The 19968-nt window shown below is 37.9% G+C and overlaps 1 protein-coding gene across 1 annotated transcript in view; it reads left to right on the top strand.

Annotated features, from left to right (window-relative positions):
• The window catches only part of mkxa (mohawk homeobox a), a 32000-nt gene extending 20577 nt beyond the window's left edge, over positions 1–11423 (top strand). Inside the window, exons 6-7 of the mRNA XM_086151588.1 lie at positions 7596–7629; positions 8853–11423. Of these exons, the coding sequence (XP_086007714.1) occupies positions 7596–7629; positions 8853–9072 (254 nt within the window). The 3' untranslated portion in view covers positions 9073–11423. The remainder of the gene's footprint in view (positions 1–7595; positions 7630–8852) is intronic.
• Positions 11424–19968: the final 8545 nt, after the last annotated feature.

Genomic DNA, 19968 nt, shown 5'->3' with positions numbered 1-19968 from the left:
AGAAATGCAAGATAAACCTGGAGAGAAATATGAGTCCAAAAGTGTGGGTGATCACTGAGCATGCATCTTATTGTAAAGACTGTGGTTCGGGCTGGTTTCAATACAACTGCTCCGTGTTGCTTGAAGCAGGAATTAACATGTGCACTTTTTTAACACGTGGGCTAAAGTGTAGAGCAGGATATGAGAGGTAAAAGAAAAAATTAGATTGTAATTTGCACTGTAATTTTGCAACATTATGATTGTAATTAGTGACTTGTGTTTTGATTTTGAATTCTTGCCTAAGAGGCAAGAATTCAAAATCGAAGTAGCTGCATGATGACATGATGACCCACATTTACAGGTCAGTGGCAAACATATCGTTGACTCTGCGGACAACTCCGATGCTTCAAAGGAAATTTCTACAAATTCAATTTCCTTATGTCAGCAAGAGACATTTGTTATTTCTCTGTTTGTGTGAGTCCAGCTTTCTGGTCTTACTTTATCAATTTAATAATTCCAGCCAGTAAGAACTCTTACAATTGTGTAACAACTCTTTTAAATACCCTGATGGCTTAAATAGCTATTGATGAAATGTGGTGCAGAAAGCAGCTTTTCTTTACAGTTTCAGTCAACATGTTTTGAAGTTGACAAAACAAACACATTTTCTGACATACTGAATATTTTTGCTCTCTGAATACCTTATAATTATAAGGTATACCTTATAATTATATCATATTATGAAATGAATAAAAGTTCCAAGTTTATGCAACAACAGCTTTATTTAGCCTTAACAGGTTTTGGTAAACATAAGACATGTCCTCCTGTGAGGATATTGTTTTGAATTTTTAACACTAAATACTTAATTCAACTAAACTGTTTGTTGCCTGTGTATGCCCTATACTAGATATGGAAACTTAGCTGAGCCTGTCAGTGGTTGAAAAATTGTAAAATTGAGCAAATCCTCCACAAAAATAGCCATCATCCAACATGGTACTATTTTAGTATAATGATAATAACTTATTTTTATATTTATTCATTTTCAGCTTAATGTGATATACAAATTATAAAAGGTAACATTTTTAAAATCCATAGCCTCAGCATTTTAGTCTTTTTAAGTTAAGTACTTTTTAAAAGATGTTGAATCTTAATAAAATGTTGAAAAATGTCATGCACATGTAGTCATTTGGTAATTGCAGAATTACCTCTGCAATTAAACAATTATGACTTGTTTCTTTACAACAAGCTCTGACAGTAAAACCCCAGAAAAACATTTTCAAATAGACATTGTGCATATAACTATTACATAATTTATTCAAAATAATGAAAAAGGACTTGTAGTGTATGGAAGCTATTTTCTCTGCACTGCAAGGATATGTACTGTTCTTTGAAGCCAACTGTCAAACTTATATGGTCTTAAAGTGTCATTTCCATCCAAAAAATTATTTTATAACATATCCTAGTCTTGGTTTTACTGATTAATGAACCATCAGTTTATCACCTTGTCTTGAGTTTTCATGAGTATTTCATGTTTCTCAGTAGTAGTTGAAGTGGATTTTGCTCATTTTTCATCAGATCAGTTATAGTTTGTAAATGCATTGCATTAATCACAGATACTTCTTGCTTCTTTTTCCCCTGAATAGTCATTGTTCTCTATTCTTACTGACAGCTAAATATGAACAACTCAGTGTCTTTGGCTTTAAACATTGAACTAAAAAAGTTATTATCTGCTTGGCATAAAAACTGAAAGAAGTAAAAAGACAGCCTGACCATTCCCAGCATTCAACACATGCCCCGAGTGAGTTTCTTAATTTTACCGGCCAATTTGTTATTATTTTATTGTTAACACCGTGCTCACTTTTTCTTACTCTTACTTATGTTTTAAAACCACATGCTTTTTTGTCATCATCTCAGAAATTATGCAAAGGTAAATGGTTTGAATGAGATCAGCCGACACCTATGATACTAGCTCCTTCTTCTTCTCCTTTTGGCTTTTCCCTTCAGAGGTCACCTCAGTGAATAAACCTTAGCCATCTAATCCTATTCTCTGTATCCTCCTCTCTCACACTAACTACCTTCATATCCTCTCACTACGTCCATAAATCTTCTCTTTGGTCGTCCTCAAACCTCCTGCCTGGTAGCTGCAATTCCAGCATCCATCTACCAATACATATTCACTATCCCTCCTCTATACATCACTGAACCATCTCAGTCTGGCTTCTCTGACCTTCTCTCCAAAACATCTAACATGTGCTGTTCCTCTGATAGACTCATTCCTGGTCCTATCAATCCTGGTCACTCCCAAAGAGAACCTTAATATTTTCATCTCCGCAACCTCCAGCTCTCCTTCCTGTCTTTTCTTCATTGTAACAGTTTCTAGGCCATACAGCATCGCTGGTCTCACCACTGTCTTGTATACCTTTCCTTTCATTCTGGCTGATAGCCTACTATCACATAGTACCCATACTCTAAATGAAATGTAAAAGTCTGGGTTTATTTGTGCCCTTAATTTAGTATAGTCCCTGTTTTTTTGCAACAGGAATAGCCTTGTTCATTGTTGTGTATTGCTAATGCCAGTCTTTACCCCCCCAAGTCAACTAAACAGGTGTAACTTTACCCTTAATCCATTTTTAGCCCCTGCTTGCCCCCCCATTTTCACCAGCCTTTTGTAAAATCTAAAAATGTTTTCTCCTCTGCTTTTTACTCTCCCTTTTTCCTCTCTCCTCCCATTACCCTGCAAAGATTCGTCAAGTAAGATACTATTTTTGGATATTCAGACAAAGCCAGAAACCATCAGGCATTTGAGCTTTCTCCTTTGAAGGTCTGTAAACCCCACCATCAGTAAAGCCCAAGGCAACGTGATGTACAAATGTTCAGTTGTAAAGAAGTAAAGAAAAAAGTGGAAATATACAATGAAAAGGTAGTGGAAAAAAAGAACAAGGCCCTCTGTGATTTATTAGAGACTTATAGTGTCTTTGGCAAGCATATTGTTTTACAAAATCTGAGTTTCAGCTGTTTCTTTGGAAATTCAAGTTTTGTGAGCTGTCGGCCATTTCTGCAACAAGGGACCTGGGCTAGGTATAGGGAAAGATGTGTCCCAGTCTTAGATTGGGTCCTTAAGATTATTTTCAACTATTCCTCAACAACATTGTGGCACGTGTCATCAGAGTACCATCTGGACTGTGGTTGCTTTAGCTGTGCTGGAAAAAGTCATTATGCATAATGCTTTCAAAACCCAGAAATACACTCATTTATGTCCTGTGCGTATGTGTGTGTTTGTGAAATAACTACTACTACTACTACTGCTACCACCACTCTTAATAATAATATTAGTAATATTGATGATATTATTATTATTATTATTATTGTTGTTATTATTATTATTATTTTATAATAATTATTATAAATAATAATAATAATAATAATAATAATAATACATTTATTATTTTTATTATTTTAGTAGCAGTAGACGTAATACTATTAGTGTTGTTTTTTATATGCCCCCATTACTGGTTTAATTTAGTTTTTACTTTATTGTTGTTTACTTTATTGGTAGCTTATTACAATGTTCATTTATCTCCTTCCACTATGTCTGTAGTTTCATCTGCTGAGATTCACAGAGTTATATGTGATTTAATCACACAAGATCCTTCTAGAGCCTCAAATTTAGGATTATTTTTACACGGATCACTGTCTTTTGCTTTTACTATCGCTAGCAATCAGGAATAGATGGATAAATTACTTAATAAGGCTTTAGGAAACTCTAATTGTAATGCCTTGAAAAGAAGACTGGAGTTGAGAAAAGTTCTTAAAAAAGAGTCATCAGGCATGTTCAGCAATTATCACAATTGGATCTTTATAATAATAATTGCTATTGGGATTGGAAAATGTATATTGAATAACTACTTAAAAAACGTCTCTAAAAACATCACGCCACAATGTTCTAAATCTGATTTCAGAGAAAATCATTAATCTGCCAGGTATTTGGGAAGTGAACTAAAGGACTGTGTAGGAATTGTGAATATGGTTTGAGAAAATGGCTATATTAAGGTCTTATAAACACAAACAATCGACGACTTGTGATTTATTAAAATAAAATGGTTGGGAACTAATGGCATTTGCTTTGGCCCTGCAGTAGTAGCATGATGAAATACAAAACAAGTAAGTGGATGAGGGAGAAGGGAAATGATGAAACTAGACAAAGACTCAGGGTATGATAGGGCTGCAGGGAGTTTTAGCCAAATTAGAGTAATGATTCTGTTGGAATACTATTACGGACTAAAACCAATCCGAAATTCTCGGTTTGTGATTCATGAGTTATTCATGGAACCCAGTTTTGATCCATTCCATGTCTGGTACACATACAAAGACATCTTAACATTAGCACAACCTATGGAAGGGAATGGCTATGGGATGTTCTATATCCACCTTTGGCTTCACAGCAACATCAAGACCATCCTGAATTGAACCATTGACTTATAGTGTCTTCTTCAATTAACAGTGGAAAAAATAGTTCCTCTCCAATGCCATGTAAGGCTCTACAAAGTGGACTCTGTGACAGACATATAGCTTCCTCTGCAGAATCCCATCTTGCAATCAAGTTCCTTCTAAAGAAAATTCAGAGATGTTTCAAGTTCACTTTATCTAGCTTCTGATGTAGCCCCCACAATATCACCACATATTAACAAGGAGGCCAACAGCTAAATCAGGAATTAACTGACCTTTTGCCTTAATCCTTTTAAGGATTAAAAGGTAGATGTTTCAAGATCAAACTCTCAAGGATATCCATTAGTGTGAGCTTCAAACAGGGAAGCCCGCCAGTTCCAACAAAAACTTCACCTGAGCACTAAACACTAAATCCCAAGCTCATATAGGACACAAGTAGAACGTGATGCTGACAGTAGACAAAGCTATCAATTGAAGATTGTTGGGTTAAAATAGTCAGTAAGGATGGGCCTTGAATGGCGAGCCTCACTAAAAGCAAGGTTTAAACCATCAAAGAAGGAGCAGAAAGTACTTGTGATCTCGGGGATCATGAAAATGAACGAGGAATGGTACTAGATTTGAGTTGTGAGCCAATATCAACAAAGGCAACCTGACAGACTGACATCAATAGGACAGCCTCTCAGATTGCTATGTGAAAAAGCAAGCCATTGCTTCCTCTTTAGGGCCACATTTAACATCTTTCCCATTCCCCAGTGGTACCTGTGGTATGGATCACAAACAAAACACAGACTAAAACTGCCAGCTCTAATGTACCAGGACATAAGCTTGCACCACATTTTTCTTGTTGCAAGGCAATTAGTACAGATGCTGTCATGACCAAGTCCTCAGTAAGAGTGCTGAAATACTGAAGATGCAGATTTGGGAGAAGCAGGGCCAGACCAGATACATCACATTTGAGGATCCAGCTCTCCTTTCACCAGGAGGTGAGTGAAACGTGATAGCTGACCTCAACATCCAAGTTCCATGTGGAAAACAGTACAACATACCTCCCGCTTAGCGCAGTCTTTTTTTTTGTCCATCACTACCCAAACAGTTATCATAGGTGCACTGTCTCGTGGGAGGAGGGAACAAATGCTACCTTCAAGAGGAAAAACAAGAGCCAACAGCCGTGTGCCCAAATGTTGTTGTGAAGGGTTATCACCTGCACAATGGACAATAGCTGCAGAGGCTACGCAGGGGAATCCACATAGTGTCTCTTGGCATCACAGGGGCCAGTCTTAAAAGACGTCTAAAATACCTGGTGGAGAAGGTTGAAAGAGGGAGTTTCTGGCTCTGGCACCACAGAAAGGACAAAGTTTAAGGTATTTCAGGCCTGGCTATGGGTGATTGGCAGAGAAATATCCCTGGCACCATTCCAATACTGATATATATTCTTGGATAAATGGAAGCTAAACATAAGTGAAAGCTGGCTGCTGGCTGCTGCTGTTGCTGGTCCACTGAGACAGTCAGAGTTGCTTCAGACAGAAATGCCACACATGTGGACCCATCGTGCTTATACCTTAGCCCTATGTGGGGGCCAACAATCAGTACAAAAACATTGATGGCATATTTATGTAGTAAGTTACAACTCTTCACTCCCATGTTTTCTTTGTTGCAAGCAAATGTAATAATACATACCCCATACTGTCTGTGAGCTGCAAATGGCAAATATTTTGTTGGGTAAATTACCCACCTAACATTTCACAGCTCCCAGATCTTGTTAGGCTATGAAAATGTATCTTGAAGTGGGATAATTGCTGCATTCGCAATGAGTCAAGCAGGTGGCATTAGGCACAATTCCAAATGACTAGCTGTCGACATACAAACATACATACATACATACATACATACATACATATATGCATACATGCATACTCAATGGTTAGTTTATTGTTTTTTAATTTGCGAATTTATTGAATTGTTTAACACCTAAATGAAAGCTGCTAAAGTAATGAAGTAAAAAATGCATAGAAATTGAATATTTATATCCATAATTTGACTTATTCATTTATATTAAAGACATACATTTTAACCTAGTTGGCAAAACCTTGCAAAACATCCAGTTGTAAATACCATTTCAGGACAATGCCTCTGACAGCAAAATGGCTACCTTTGGATGATTATCCTCAGACAGGCTTTGAAATCATTTTGGACAGAAATATTTGTTGTAACCAAAATGACATCAACATCAGCTATGATAGGTAATGGTTTGCATCAGATGCTGCGACAAAAAAATCAGTAGACTGATGCAAGACTGACATTTAATGAAAACTATTTTCAGATGTGTAAAGCCAATTTCTAATAGATATAGCTGTTAAGATGGATACAATAAGTTGTTCAATATGATGAGCTTGATGTAGTTCTTGCTTAGTGGATATCTGTCAAACAGTACAGTGTTTGAAACTTTGGTTAGTCTAAAAATAGCAAAGCATTGATCCTTGGTCTGAACTTAGGATCTACATATTTTTACGCTTATTTAGCAGTGTATTTATAGAAAATATACAGCATTGAAATCACAATGCTCTGCTTCCTTTACGGCTTAATTGAACACCGATTCAATGCCATCGAAGTTGCTTTGCCTGACATCTGACAGAAGAAAGGTTGAATGTGGTCATTCCACATACCCTGCCGATGGTCTTTTTCAAAGGTGGAGTAATATTATGAGGTAATATAACTGTGCAAACAATATACAATATATATGTGGGACACATTTAAACAGAAAATTATTTGGCCATTCATTTATTTTATTATCAACCTATCATGTAGTCGGGGACATGTCGGGTTAGACAAAAAGTTAATGGGCAATCACACCATTTCAACTGACTTTCTCACAATTAGTCATCGTCAATTGGACAAGTCAATTGTTCACACCGGGGCCTGTTTGTTTAAGAACAACACAATAGTGTGTGGAACGAAGCATCTTTCAGCTATATTCCACTAGTCCCCTTTTGTTATGGCTCTTAGAAAATGGCCTTTATAAGAAAAAGCAGAGCAACATTTGTTCAAACAGGACATTGTCCAGACAAATATATCCTAACATAACGAAAATTACGGATGTAGTTGACTAATCTAAATTTAAAAACATGAAGACCCAGGGAACCCTGCAAACCTCACATTTTCCTCCTTTTTTTCAGAAACCACAAACCATGGATCAAGTAAATGTGACAAGTAAGTTGACCATACCTTTTAGACAGTATGATAATAGTGAACAGCAGACCTAGAGTTAGTGTGCTTGTTTACAAAAACAAAACAAAACCCCTCCAACAAAAATTGAATATAAAAAATTGTGTTGTGGACTACAGTACATTAAACTAGTAATTTGACCGAAACTAGTAATTTGTCAGTATTTTACTATGAGATAATCTTACCAGGGTGTCAGGGTGGCGCATTGCTTAGTGCTATGTGGAATTTGCATGTTCCCCCAAGGGCATAGGTTTCCTCTGGGTTCTCCAGTTTTCTTCCACAGTCCCAACACATGCAATAGGTTCCTAAATTGGGACCCAAAATTGGCTAAATGCTTGAATGAGAGTGAATGGTTCTGTCTCTATATGTGCCCATGTGATCAACTGGTGACGAGTCCAGAGTGTAGCCTGCTTCTTGCTCAGTGAAAGTTGGAATAGGCTGCAGCCTGTTGGCGACCCTGAGTGCATTAACAGTGGTATAAGTGAATGATAATTTTATAATCTTACCTGGAAAAGCACCTCTTTATGGTAGCAAATGGTGTAAAGTGGTTTCCCAATGGGAGGTCTTTAAACAAAAGTAAAGCATTCTTAAGTCACAGTTTTATTTAAATAGCCACTAACTGAAGCTTCACATTCTGAATTGACATTTCATAGATGGATGGATGGATGGATGGATGGATGGATGGATGGATGGATGGATGGATGGATGGATGGATGGATGGACGGACGGACAGATAGAGCTGCTAGCTGGTACTGGTACCATCACCTCCATTGTGAGGATCCTGCTCTTCATACACTGCTATCAGCTGAAAAGACATAAAGTAGTAAATAAATGTATATATATGTATGCATACACACATAGATAGATAGATAGATAGATAGATAGATAGATAGATAGATAGATAGATAGATAGATAGATAGATAGATAGGTGGGTGGGTGGGTGGGTGGGTGGGTGGGTGGATGGATGGATGGATGGATGGATGGATGGATGGATGGATGGATGGATGGATGGATGGATAGATAGATAGATAGATAGATAGATAGATAGATAGATAGATAGATAGATAGATAGATAGATAGATAGATAGATAGATAGATAGATAGATAGATAGATAGATAGAGAAGGAAACTCAGCATCAAATGCAGTGTTCATTCCACATAAATTAAACTTGACCATTGATTTCAGTATTTTGTTTGTTCTTTTAAGAGCAAGCCTCAGTATCAGTGGTGGTGTTGGCATTGGGCAGAAGGAGAGGATGAAGGGCAAAGATGAAACATACTGGAAAGAGATCAATGCTGCCATGGCCTTGACCAACTTGGCACATGGAAAGGACAGTGCTTCTGGGACCACCAGCTGCATCATTCAGAAATCCTCCCATATAGCAGAGATCAAGACTGTCAAATTGCCACTTTTGCAAAAATATTAGTCCAGAAACTAAGCCTGATTTCTGCTGCTTCTTTTTATGAACCAACCAGCATTACTGTTTCAGCAAACTTTCCAGAACCTTAATAATTGCCCCCTGATTTTATTTCATGAATTAAAAGACAATGGGTGTTTGGATGGAGGAAGAGTGATATAAAAAAAAGTAATCATTTTTTTGTTATTGGTTAAATTGTTCTACAGAGGCCTTAAATGTCTGTCTGTTGACTGGGAAAGGTAGTGCCACAGCAGTGTTTCTTTAAAAAATAAATTTTTTTGTCATAACTTATTTTTGGATTTGGTTGTTTGTTTTTTTTCCTTTATTTCCTCTTTTGTGTAGTGTTGCAAAATGTGTTTTTCCAAAGTGCCTTTGTACTTCACATAAGTAACTCATTAATTGAAAATATACATACTGGCGACTTTTTTTGGATTGTTGACCAAGTTTGGAGCCGTAGTCATGATTCAGAGTGTGATGACAAGTCACCACAGCATATGCCTTAAAGGAAGTGAGGTCACTGTCAAAGGAATTGATGGCCTTAAGTAGCTTACATAAACATATACACATACACACTCCTGCAAAATGACCTGCAGTGATTTGCCAAACACAGCATGATTGTTTTGACTGAAGTCTTAATTTTGACTGTAAATCTAACTGTGCTTTGTCTCATTTAAACAAAATATTGGGACAGCAAAAATAACTGCAATACATAGACATATTGCTCAAACATAAAACATAGCCCCCTCTCCAACTTGCATGCATCTTGTCCTTCGGTTTACTAACATGTAGAAGATGCCTTTCTTTTCCTAGGTTACTTGCTGAAATTTGCAGAAGCTAGACCTCAATGAAGTCACATTCACAAATGCTTTGACAGGTTAATTGACATGCACACTGTATCTGATTTAGCCGGACAACATATCTTAAAAATGGATGTTACCTGTCAGGTATTTGACAGTGTTTCCTTTTCACACATGTATGTTTGTGTCCTGAGCAACATAGTCCAGACTCACCCTAAAATTTTAGAAAAAAATCTATTGCCTTCCCAAGGCTTTTGATAATCTGCCCCCTCAGCTGTTTACTATTACATTCGAATCAGTGTTTATAAGAAGCCTGAAAAAGTGGCTCAAAAGTCCAACTTTTCCTTCCCTTAATGTTTTTTTTTCTTTTTTCTTTTTTCTTTTTTGTTTTTTGTTTTTCCTCAACATTCATATGTGTAACTCTTATCTCTGTTGACAAAGCAAGTGTTTTGTCTGTATATGTATGCTTATTTTTGACCTCTGTTTTTTTGCTCTGTCTAACCCTACCGCAGCATCTCTTTGTCATCCAGTAGAAAGAGTCTCCAGAGTGCTGTGCATGTTTTTTATTCCAAGTTCACAAAACAGAGGGCAGTTCTTCTTACTTCAGTTATACTGAAATCTGTCAAGAATATTCAATGGGTGATTTGAGAACCTATACAGCTTGCTATAAAAATGGTTTATGATTCTTCAAAGGGCAATGATGTAATTTGAATACAGTGGGAGAAGGTCAAGGTTAAATGATGACAATGTAGTGTTTTGTGAAACTGTTTAGCGAAAAGGTTAAATTATCATACTTTATGGGACTCCTTGCTCCATACAGAGGGCCAAACTTCCATTCAAATGTGATCATTTTACATGTGAGAACACTGATACACATGAATTTTTACCATTATGTCCTAAATGTGGTCAAAAAGCTTCACCTACTGTTCTTGGTTTTAGATAAGATAAAACAGCTTTTCTGACTGTGTGTTTACATGGAGTTCAATCCTATATATCCCTCTTCATGTGCCTTTGGAAGTATAATCAAATGAGCAGCAGTACCCAATCCTCAGGCACCCCTGCATGTGCAGTCAGGGTTGTGGGCTCCCACATATGTTTTTTATACATCTTATCGGGACAGGGTAGTTGAGGGGCCCACTCCTTATGTTTCTAATTGAACCTCTGAACCATTTGACCACTTGCAACCCTCACACCTCACATGATTTGCTCTGCGGGTAGAGATGGAGCAAGGGAAGGAGGCCTCAGAAGCAAGAGAACCACCTTTGTTTATGCTTCCTGCAGTCACTCCTAAAAAATGACACTACAAAGGGGTTTCAGCTGTTCAGTCTTTGCCTTTCACAAGCAAAAACCCTGCTCTTAAAAACACTCTGACAAAATGGAATGCAACAGTATGTATTAAAATATATAAATTATTATTACAGACTTTCTTTTAAGTTGATAAATTGTGACCATAGTTTGTTTTTTATCATTAAGTTATATAAATTGATTTTATAAATTTTCTTTGGATAGAGACTGGATTTTCAATCCAATGACCAAATGCATATCCTTTTGTAATGTTTGATTTGCGCTCATGTAAAAGTTGTTTTATAAAACATTTGCCAATTGGTCAAGGTATTGAATAAACATCTAAACAATATTGAATGAGTATTTTATTGTACTTGTATCATTTAACATTTTTTTGATAATTATGGCTCATGGCTTTGTGGCTCATTTACCTGTTTTCTATTTAATCTTCTGTTGAATCAAAACAAGATTGTGATAGATGGTGTGTGAAAAAAAAGGTCAAGAACAAGAAGAAAATGATGGAAGAATTTGGAAAACTTAAAATGTACAATGAACAATTTAGACTGTGAGCCAAACCTAATATGTCAGGCTGTTCTCAAAGAACTATGACATTACAGGATAATATACAGTGTTGTGTTAGATGGTGGCACTGCTGCGCCACAGCCAAGTGTGAGATACAAAGAGGGAGTAAAGCTGCAGTTAAGACTTCTGAAGACTCAAACAGGTCTTGAAAGTTGTTAATTAAAGTTAACTCCTAAAAGAAACTTTAATGTTTTTTAATGTTACAAGGTATGCGCCACATACCAAAAAGGTTCATTGTTAAAACACAGAGTCAGTCTTGGTTGCTTTATATAGTGAATTGATTTATATCAGAAACATTCAAACATTATTCAAAATTGGCGTGAATAGACAGGACAGACATTAATTCATTATTTATATATGACTTTCATTGCAAAAAAAATGAAAAAAAATGGGATGTTTTACTTTTCAACATCCACTCAACAGGCAAAAAACAGTCTCTAAGCAGATTACCTGATGTTTCTTCCAGCTGAATTGCTATGGACATTTATTGGAATAATACTATTCAATTTGTTTTCCAGGATTTTTTTTTCCTTTATTTTTCAAATATATGTGTGTGGGTGCATGTTTAATAGCACCCCCATGTCCTCATGCAAATGTAGAGGATCTGATTAAATTTTAAGTGTCAAAGGGGCCATTGATCCTAGTATTGTATACATTTTGTTTATGAATATGAGGACAAGGGGAATATAAGAGCTCATCTTACAAACTATTGGATGAGCTTCATGTATACAATGGCAAACTGCTTCCACCACATAAAACATTAACATAATAGGCCTCAGTATTAACAATCATATGTAAAATTGCTCCCTAATATTAATGTCTATTATTTGTTTGTAGCACTCATGACCAGATCATCGCTGGCAGAAGCAGCAACAAATGCTGCAAACAAATGCAACAAATGTATTCAAGTATTTTGAAAAATTTAAATTCCATATATGTTTTAAATATACTGATGTCTAAGGAAGTCCAAAAGTGTCATTTGAACTCCTGATGCAGTCCTAAGATTGACAAAACATAACATTGTGTAGGCTGTGGGCATGCGGGGCGTCTTAAAGAAATCTGGGAAAGAGTAAATCAATACCTCACACTACAAAGGCATGTCATGATTTTTTATGAAGTGTAGTATTTGCTTCGTATTTGCTATGTGTTAAATAATGCAAAGCATATTCTCTCTTATGTAAAAAAGACACAATGAGAAAGATAAAAAACGACATGTAACCAATTTCTTGAATAAAAATATTGCTCCTACAGTGGAAAATCCAATTGACATTGACCATTACCCTGCATCCTTTAGCTGCCTCATCATACATCCAGCTAATTGCCCTGCTGATTTTCCTCTTGATCAGCTGCTGGCAAAGCTCAGCATAGCCTAAGTGACAACATACTCCAATACTTGCTGTAGTAATCCTATCCTAAGTTTTTTGAGCCATAGTTTCCACTGTAAAACAACTGAAAGGCTTGAGAAGCCATATAAGTGTAAGATTTTCTGGGCAAGTAGGACAAGAGGAGATTCTTGCTTCATGCAGCCTGACACTTTACAAATTCCAGACAAATGTCACTTGCCAGAAAGTGGGCCTAACCACTAGCCTTAGAAACTACATGAAATGAAATTCAAGAGCATAGACATTCTGATTTTTTTTCCCCATTTGATGAGAAAATGTGACCCCTGTGGCATGCTGAAGTAATTAGTGAACTCACTGTGAAGGATGCTACAAAGAGCCCCTGTTCTTCGGAGTCAGGACTTTGTGCTTACTCCTGCCCTTGGATACAAGAATGAAGAAAAATGTTGTACTTAATCGTTAGACTCCTTAAAAATTACCGATTAAAAACTTGGCCCGGCCTTGCAGTGCTGTTTTGAATCAATTGTAATTTTATAGATGTTTGAAGAAGTAAAACAGGCCATAGACTCCATTTAGCAGAACTAATCAAAATAAAGACAAAGGGCCAGACAGGCATTAGTACGTTGCAGAAAAAAGAGCATAATTTCTTAAAGGCCATATCTACAGATGAGAGCAGTTTTGGGTTTGGTGACACCAGGTAATAGTAATTAATTCTAAAGAATAAAGTCTTCCCTTAAAACCATACAGCACTCCTCCCTTTTCAGCTTTCACCACTTCATCCTCTGCTCTGCCATTGTTCTTTTCATCTTCGCTGATTCACAGATTCACCCTACAAATCACCATCCCATGCTGTCTGGCCACACTCTTACCTACCACTACTTTGCAGTCATTGATTTCCTTCAGATAATATGGCCTATACAAGATCTGGTCCGGCCATGCAATCCTACCAAGGCTCTCATAAGTAACACTATGTTCCTGTCTCAGTTATTTCTAGATGTTATCTAAAAATATTATATGTATATACAGTATGTGTGTGTTTGTGTGTTTATGTGTATTTATATGTATGTGTATATGTATGTAGGAAAACATATACTGTATATACATAAATGGATTAATCTATTACAGAAAAAAATCACATATTGAAAAAATCATCATGTAGAATGTTCCTCAGTCCATGAATTAAAGGCACCATGTGATTAAAAGGATGAACAAGGTAGATGAGACTATGCCAATTGATGGAAATTTTAAACAAGTCAGATTTTATTTACATAGGGCCAAATCTCAACATAATTTTCTCATGACACTTTACATGTGCAGCAAATCAGGACCACACTCTTGAAACATAGCAAACTTCCAGCTAGAAGTATAAACAAAATTCCTTTTTTCTGCACTTTATATGAGGGGGTTTACATATCATTGGAACACTTCCGCCCTTCATTACCGCCTAAGACATGTTAACCCCCAGGTAAGGGACGTTAACTTTGCTGTGAAAAATAAACGCGTTACTAGTACAAGCAAGTAGTGTTGCCAGTCGACACTGGAACCACAAATTCAGAAAAATCTGTTGAAGTCCATGTTGGACAAATTGAAAAATTCACTGCCAAATGGATTACTATGGAGTGTTTACCAATGGTAGATGAAAAGGGGTTACAAGAAGTGCTGCAGATTGCTTCAGCTAGTACAAATTGTAAGCTGCTGTCCAGAGAGACAAGATGTCTGTGGGATTCCCATATATTTTTGTAGCTGTCATGAACATCTACTATATTGCCTTCACATAGTGCAACCCCTTGGGTGGTGATAATCTTCCCTCTTTGTCACATTATCTGTCTATATTTCTCCAGTTCGAATGACATCCCAATGTCATGACTGTATATCCTGGCGAGGTGAATCCGTTGAGTGGATATCATGCTCATTCTTGGCTCCTGACTTGATATCATCCACATTGAGATGGCTGACTGTCAGCTTACCTCAAAATGAATGTCCAAAGCCAATCTTTGTGATGATCTTACTGAGATTCTGACCAGCAAGGGGACAGGGAATCTCCATGATCCTGTGAACTTATACAGTTCTAGGCACTCCAGTATCCATGTGACTATACATCTTAGCTGCTATGATGCCTGCCAGGAGCTTCTATGTTATACTTGGGCAAGTTAGAGGCTGGACGTTTGATGGTACTGGGCCCTTCTGTGGTTCCTTCTTGATTAGGACTGTACAACCTTGGGTCACCCTCTCTGGGTGGATCTTCGATCTTTGCAGCTGGTCCACATGTGCAACAAGTCGCTCATGAAGTATGGTGAGCTTCTTTAGCCACTTGATGTGGATCATAGATGGCACTGATGTCATCCAGCTCTGCTGTATCCTTCTAGGGGGATGGCCAGGGCTGTGAGCCTCTGCTTGGGAGTCTCCAGAGCTTCATCTATAGAAATCTTGCTTTATCTGGCTGGCCCAAACTTCCCGAACTCAACACTTTTCTGTAGTTCACTTAGCAAGCTAAGCTGTCTACACGTTGACAAGGTCTTATTCTCCAGTCTACTCTTCCATGGAGGTCTCCCCCTGCTCCTTTAACTGTTCATCTTGTAGCCTAGCACGGCTAGAAAAACTGTCACTGTTGCATACATCGGCTGACTGATGTCAGTGATGATTTCCGGGGAGACAGTTTTGAGGGCAATGTTCGCATCATCAGGTTCATCTTGGATTCTCCTCATGTTCAGGGTCTTACTTTTAGGGGCATTGTTCTGGGATTAATAGAACACAGTCATTTGGCAGAGGCTTTTATCCAAAGCAACTTCCAGTGGAGATGCCGGGGATCGAACCAAGGACCTCATACATGCTCTCCCACTGAGCTACACGTTCAAGTGAAGAAGTTGACATCCCCTCAGTGACTGATCGTCCTGTTTCCCCTTTAAGGAGCATTGTACCCCATAAATCTCTAACTGCAGCTTGTTCTTGTGGATATAAGATCACTTAGTAGTGAGTTGTTTTGCCATCATCTTTGTTTCCCATGCCCTCCTCTCACGAGCATTGCTTGTGTAATAACATTCCAGCAGTTTCTTATTCTCTGCTTCTGCCATGTGTGTCATGTTTCAGTGGCCAAATTGTATGACTCAGCCGATTACAGTTTTAGTTATTCTGAGGTATATTGCTTACACACACACACACACACACACACACACACACACACACACACACACACACACACACACACACACACACACACACACACACACACACACACACACACACACACACACGCGCGCGCACTCACGCACATAGATAAGCACACCTTCCTTTCTCATCTGCATCAACAAACTCACTTTTCTTTTAATTGTTCCAACATTCAAAGATCCTGCCATTCATAGACTCTTGCTTACGCTCTTTTCTCTCTACTTAGACACGCCAACTTCCTCTCCTTCTTCAACCCACAGTTGCTCCACTGGTACTCTACAGATTATCAGCACCAGCGGAGGTGTCTGTTGACCTGAGCATTTACCGATCAGGTGTGAAAATAGGTTTTATTTGCATTTTTAGTCAAGCATAGATTTTTGGTCCAGACAGCCAGTCAGAGTGCCCCAACGGGAATGAAAGCAACTGTGTGTCCACAACCCAGCCAGAAGTGAGGCTGAGGCAAAGGCTTTTAACCCTCATATTATGTTAAGGGTCAATTTGACCCATTTCACCCATTGACCCAATGGGTCAAATTGACCCTTAACATAATATGAGGGTTAAGGCCTCAATGTTTGACATTAATAGACGGCAGCCGTGCGTCCCCTCACAACTGGGCTGTGCATCCGATGACAACCACAGCCATGTGTGCAGACGGTACCATGACAGAAACACAGGACAGATCTGAGCTGCAATATGGGCGGTACTCTGTCTCTGACCTTGGACTGTTGGGGTAGAAAGTTGAGGTAGAATGAAAGAGCGGGGATGGAAAGAGAGAGAGTTAGAGAGAAGGATAGGGATAGAAAGCAACAGTGTGGTAGAGACAGGCTTAGTATGAGGGTTGGGAGGGACAGGCACTCATGATCTCATACTAATAACAACAGTATTGCTAAAAGCTGCCACGTTCTGGTGACATGATATAATCATGGTTAAATAAAAAAATTTAACCCTAACTTTATCAAGGAATTCCAAAATCTCCTTTGCAAGAGAGACCTGGCCAAAATAGCAGCCATGTAAAAATTACACAAAACACAAACATGATACACAAATGAAGAATAATTACATAAACATGTGCACATGACACAGAACTTAACAATAAAACAGCATTCAAGCACAGTGAACTCTCAAGCGAAACAATTTCTCCTTCACAACATTCTTTATGATCCTCTTAAAGTCATATTTGGAAACACATTTCTGTGATTTAAGCAAGGTGACAAAGAGAGGTGGACTGAGCTATTCTGGAAGTTCAACCAGCAGAGCTTTATAGATAAACATGCACCAGTGTTGTTTGCGAGTGGATGTCCAGCCAACTTGATCCTATAAAGTGCAAGGGTAAGTGAGACATTTAGTATTTGAAATTAAATAGGAAGAAGAAAGCACTTTATTGTTACATTCAGTTCTACATATGTTGCATGTGCTGTATTTTCAGTGAAATTAGACCACTGCATTTAATCTGCTATGGATGAATCTTAAGTAGTAAGCAGCTGCACGAGCAGCGCCACAGAAGCAGGTAGGGGTTCAGTTTCTTCCCTAACGACACTTTGACATGCTGGAGGAATACAGGAAATTACCCGGAATGTTTGGTTCCAACATTACTGCCCTAGCCCCCTGAGCCATGCTGCCCCCAAAAATGGAGATAAGCATGTATATATAACAAGGCTACACAATATGGAGGAAGCTGTATGCGTGCAAAGGATATCACAAATATATTTTACATATAGAAAGGTAGCTGCCACTAGTTTCTTCTTTGCAGAGAAAGTGATGCAAGATTTATATCTAAGAAGCCAATCTTGATTGAATAGTTTCTTGATTACTGATTTTCTAGATTATTGATATGTACATTAAATGAAAGCTTTTCAGCTATCCAGAGTCCTGGATACTTGTGCAAGGACACCCTATCAATCAGGGAACCACCATATGTAATATATACAGATAGTCAAAGTTTTGCATGCAGGCTTTAGATAAGATCATAAACTTTATTTCCTGGGGATTTTAAAACTAATTATATATCCTTCAAGACTCTTTTTGGTGACAGGAATGCAGCCTGAACCTCTTGTATCGGCTGTGGTGCAAATGGAGCAGAAGTATGGATGATTGTATCATCTCCATACAAATGCCCAATTACTTGCACAACTTTCCCACATCATTTATATAAAATAGAAAATAAAATCAGATTGGATTGAACAAAATGGAACCTTGGGTCACATATCTAGTTATTTCTTAAATAATGATATAGATGACAAACAAACAAACAAACAAATAAATAAATAAATAAATAAATAATCTGACTTCTCCTTAGTTAGATTTCTTTGTAAGAGAAATAATGAAATAATTATCGCCATCTGGAACACATTAGGTTACAATCATGTATTAATGAAGGGACAGAAGAGCAAACAGGATAGGAAGAGTTGGGGTATTGGGAAAAGGGCCTCATGGAATATCCTTCAGCAGAGTAACCCAATGGTAGGATACCTAGGGGCTAGCTTTAGGTATCATACTGCAAGCTTTCTCACTGAAAGAGGTGCTTCATAACTGAATGCTCTGGCCCCTGATCTGCTTTTTATAGACCCTAGGGATCACAAGTAGCCCTGCGCCCTGGGAGCTCAGAGGCCTGACAGGTTAGAGTTCTTTCAGATATGGCGGCACCTGGCCACTTAGGGCTGTGTAAGTAAGATTTTAAATTCTACTCTGAAATGTAAGGGGAGCCAGTGCAGAGAAGATAGTACTTAAGAGATATGATTCCTTGTACTAGTTCTTATAGGAACACATACAGCAGCATTCTGAATGAGAGTCTTGGACAGCTTGTTTGGACAGTCCAACAAAAAGAGAATTGCAAAAATGGAAGAGACAAAAACATTAATAAGTTTTTCTGTATCTTTTTCAAAACAGAAAATGCATAATTTTCAATGTGCTCTTCTCCACATTGACAAATATTTGCTCTTTGACTCACATCACCCCCTTGAACCCAATCTAGAGGTAATAATAACTCTTTAAGCAAAAAACATCCCATCAACCCCATCAAAGGAAGAAAAACTGAGGTCCAACGTATTAGGAAAGCCCTTAAATCTTGTTTCAGCCCGAATTGGGCCTCTGCCAAAACAGAGACCACCAAAGGGAAGAAGTTGTTGGTATTTTGGAGAAACACAGAAGCACTTCAAACCCCACAATACCCTGAGACAAAGATTGGTGCTCCTCAAGCGCAGAGCACCCTGGCATAAAATGCATAAAAACGGGAATATGGTGATTGCTGTCACCTGCAATGATTGTGCTGTCATCTGCATTGGGAAGACAAAACAACCTCTGCATAAGCAGATAGCCCAACACAGGAGAGCCACTACTTCAGAAAAGGACTCAACAAATGCCAAAACATGCAGAAGGTTAATCAGAGTCCCTAAATTGACAAGATTTGTAAATTAGGCTGTTAATGTCTCCATATTATGATCAACTAAAAAATTGTCCAAGGTGTACCCTGCATCCGATGACAGCTTGGATACACTCCAGCTCCCCTGCGACCCTGACTGCACGATACACAGTACAGCCAATGAATAAGTGAGTGAATGCGATGCATACAATTAAGAACTTTCTGATAAAGCAAATTTGTACAAAATGTTTCGCATTGGAAATTATTTGGGGAAGTTGAAACAAAAAGAAACTGCAACTGCAAATTGCAAACACCTCTTACACGTTAGACCATTTGTTCTTAAAACATTTGCGAAATTTAGCAGCCATGGGTCCTAGAT

This window comes from Fistularia commersonii, chromosome 8 (assembly GCF_037954325.1).
Source record: "Fistularia commersonii isolate RoL2024-O1a breed Wild chromosome 8, RoL_Fcom_v1.0, whole genome shotgun sequence".
Classification (NCBI taxonomy): domain Eukaryota; kingdom Metazoa; phylum Chordata; class Actinopteri; order Syngnathiformes; family Fistulariidae; genus Fistularia; species Fistularia commersonii.
Note: the sequence above shows the minus strand (reverse complement) of the source record. Positions and strands in the feature narration are given on the sequence as shown.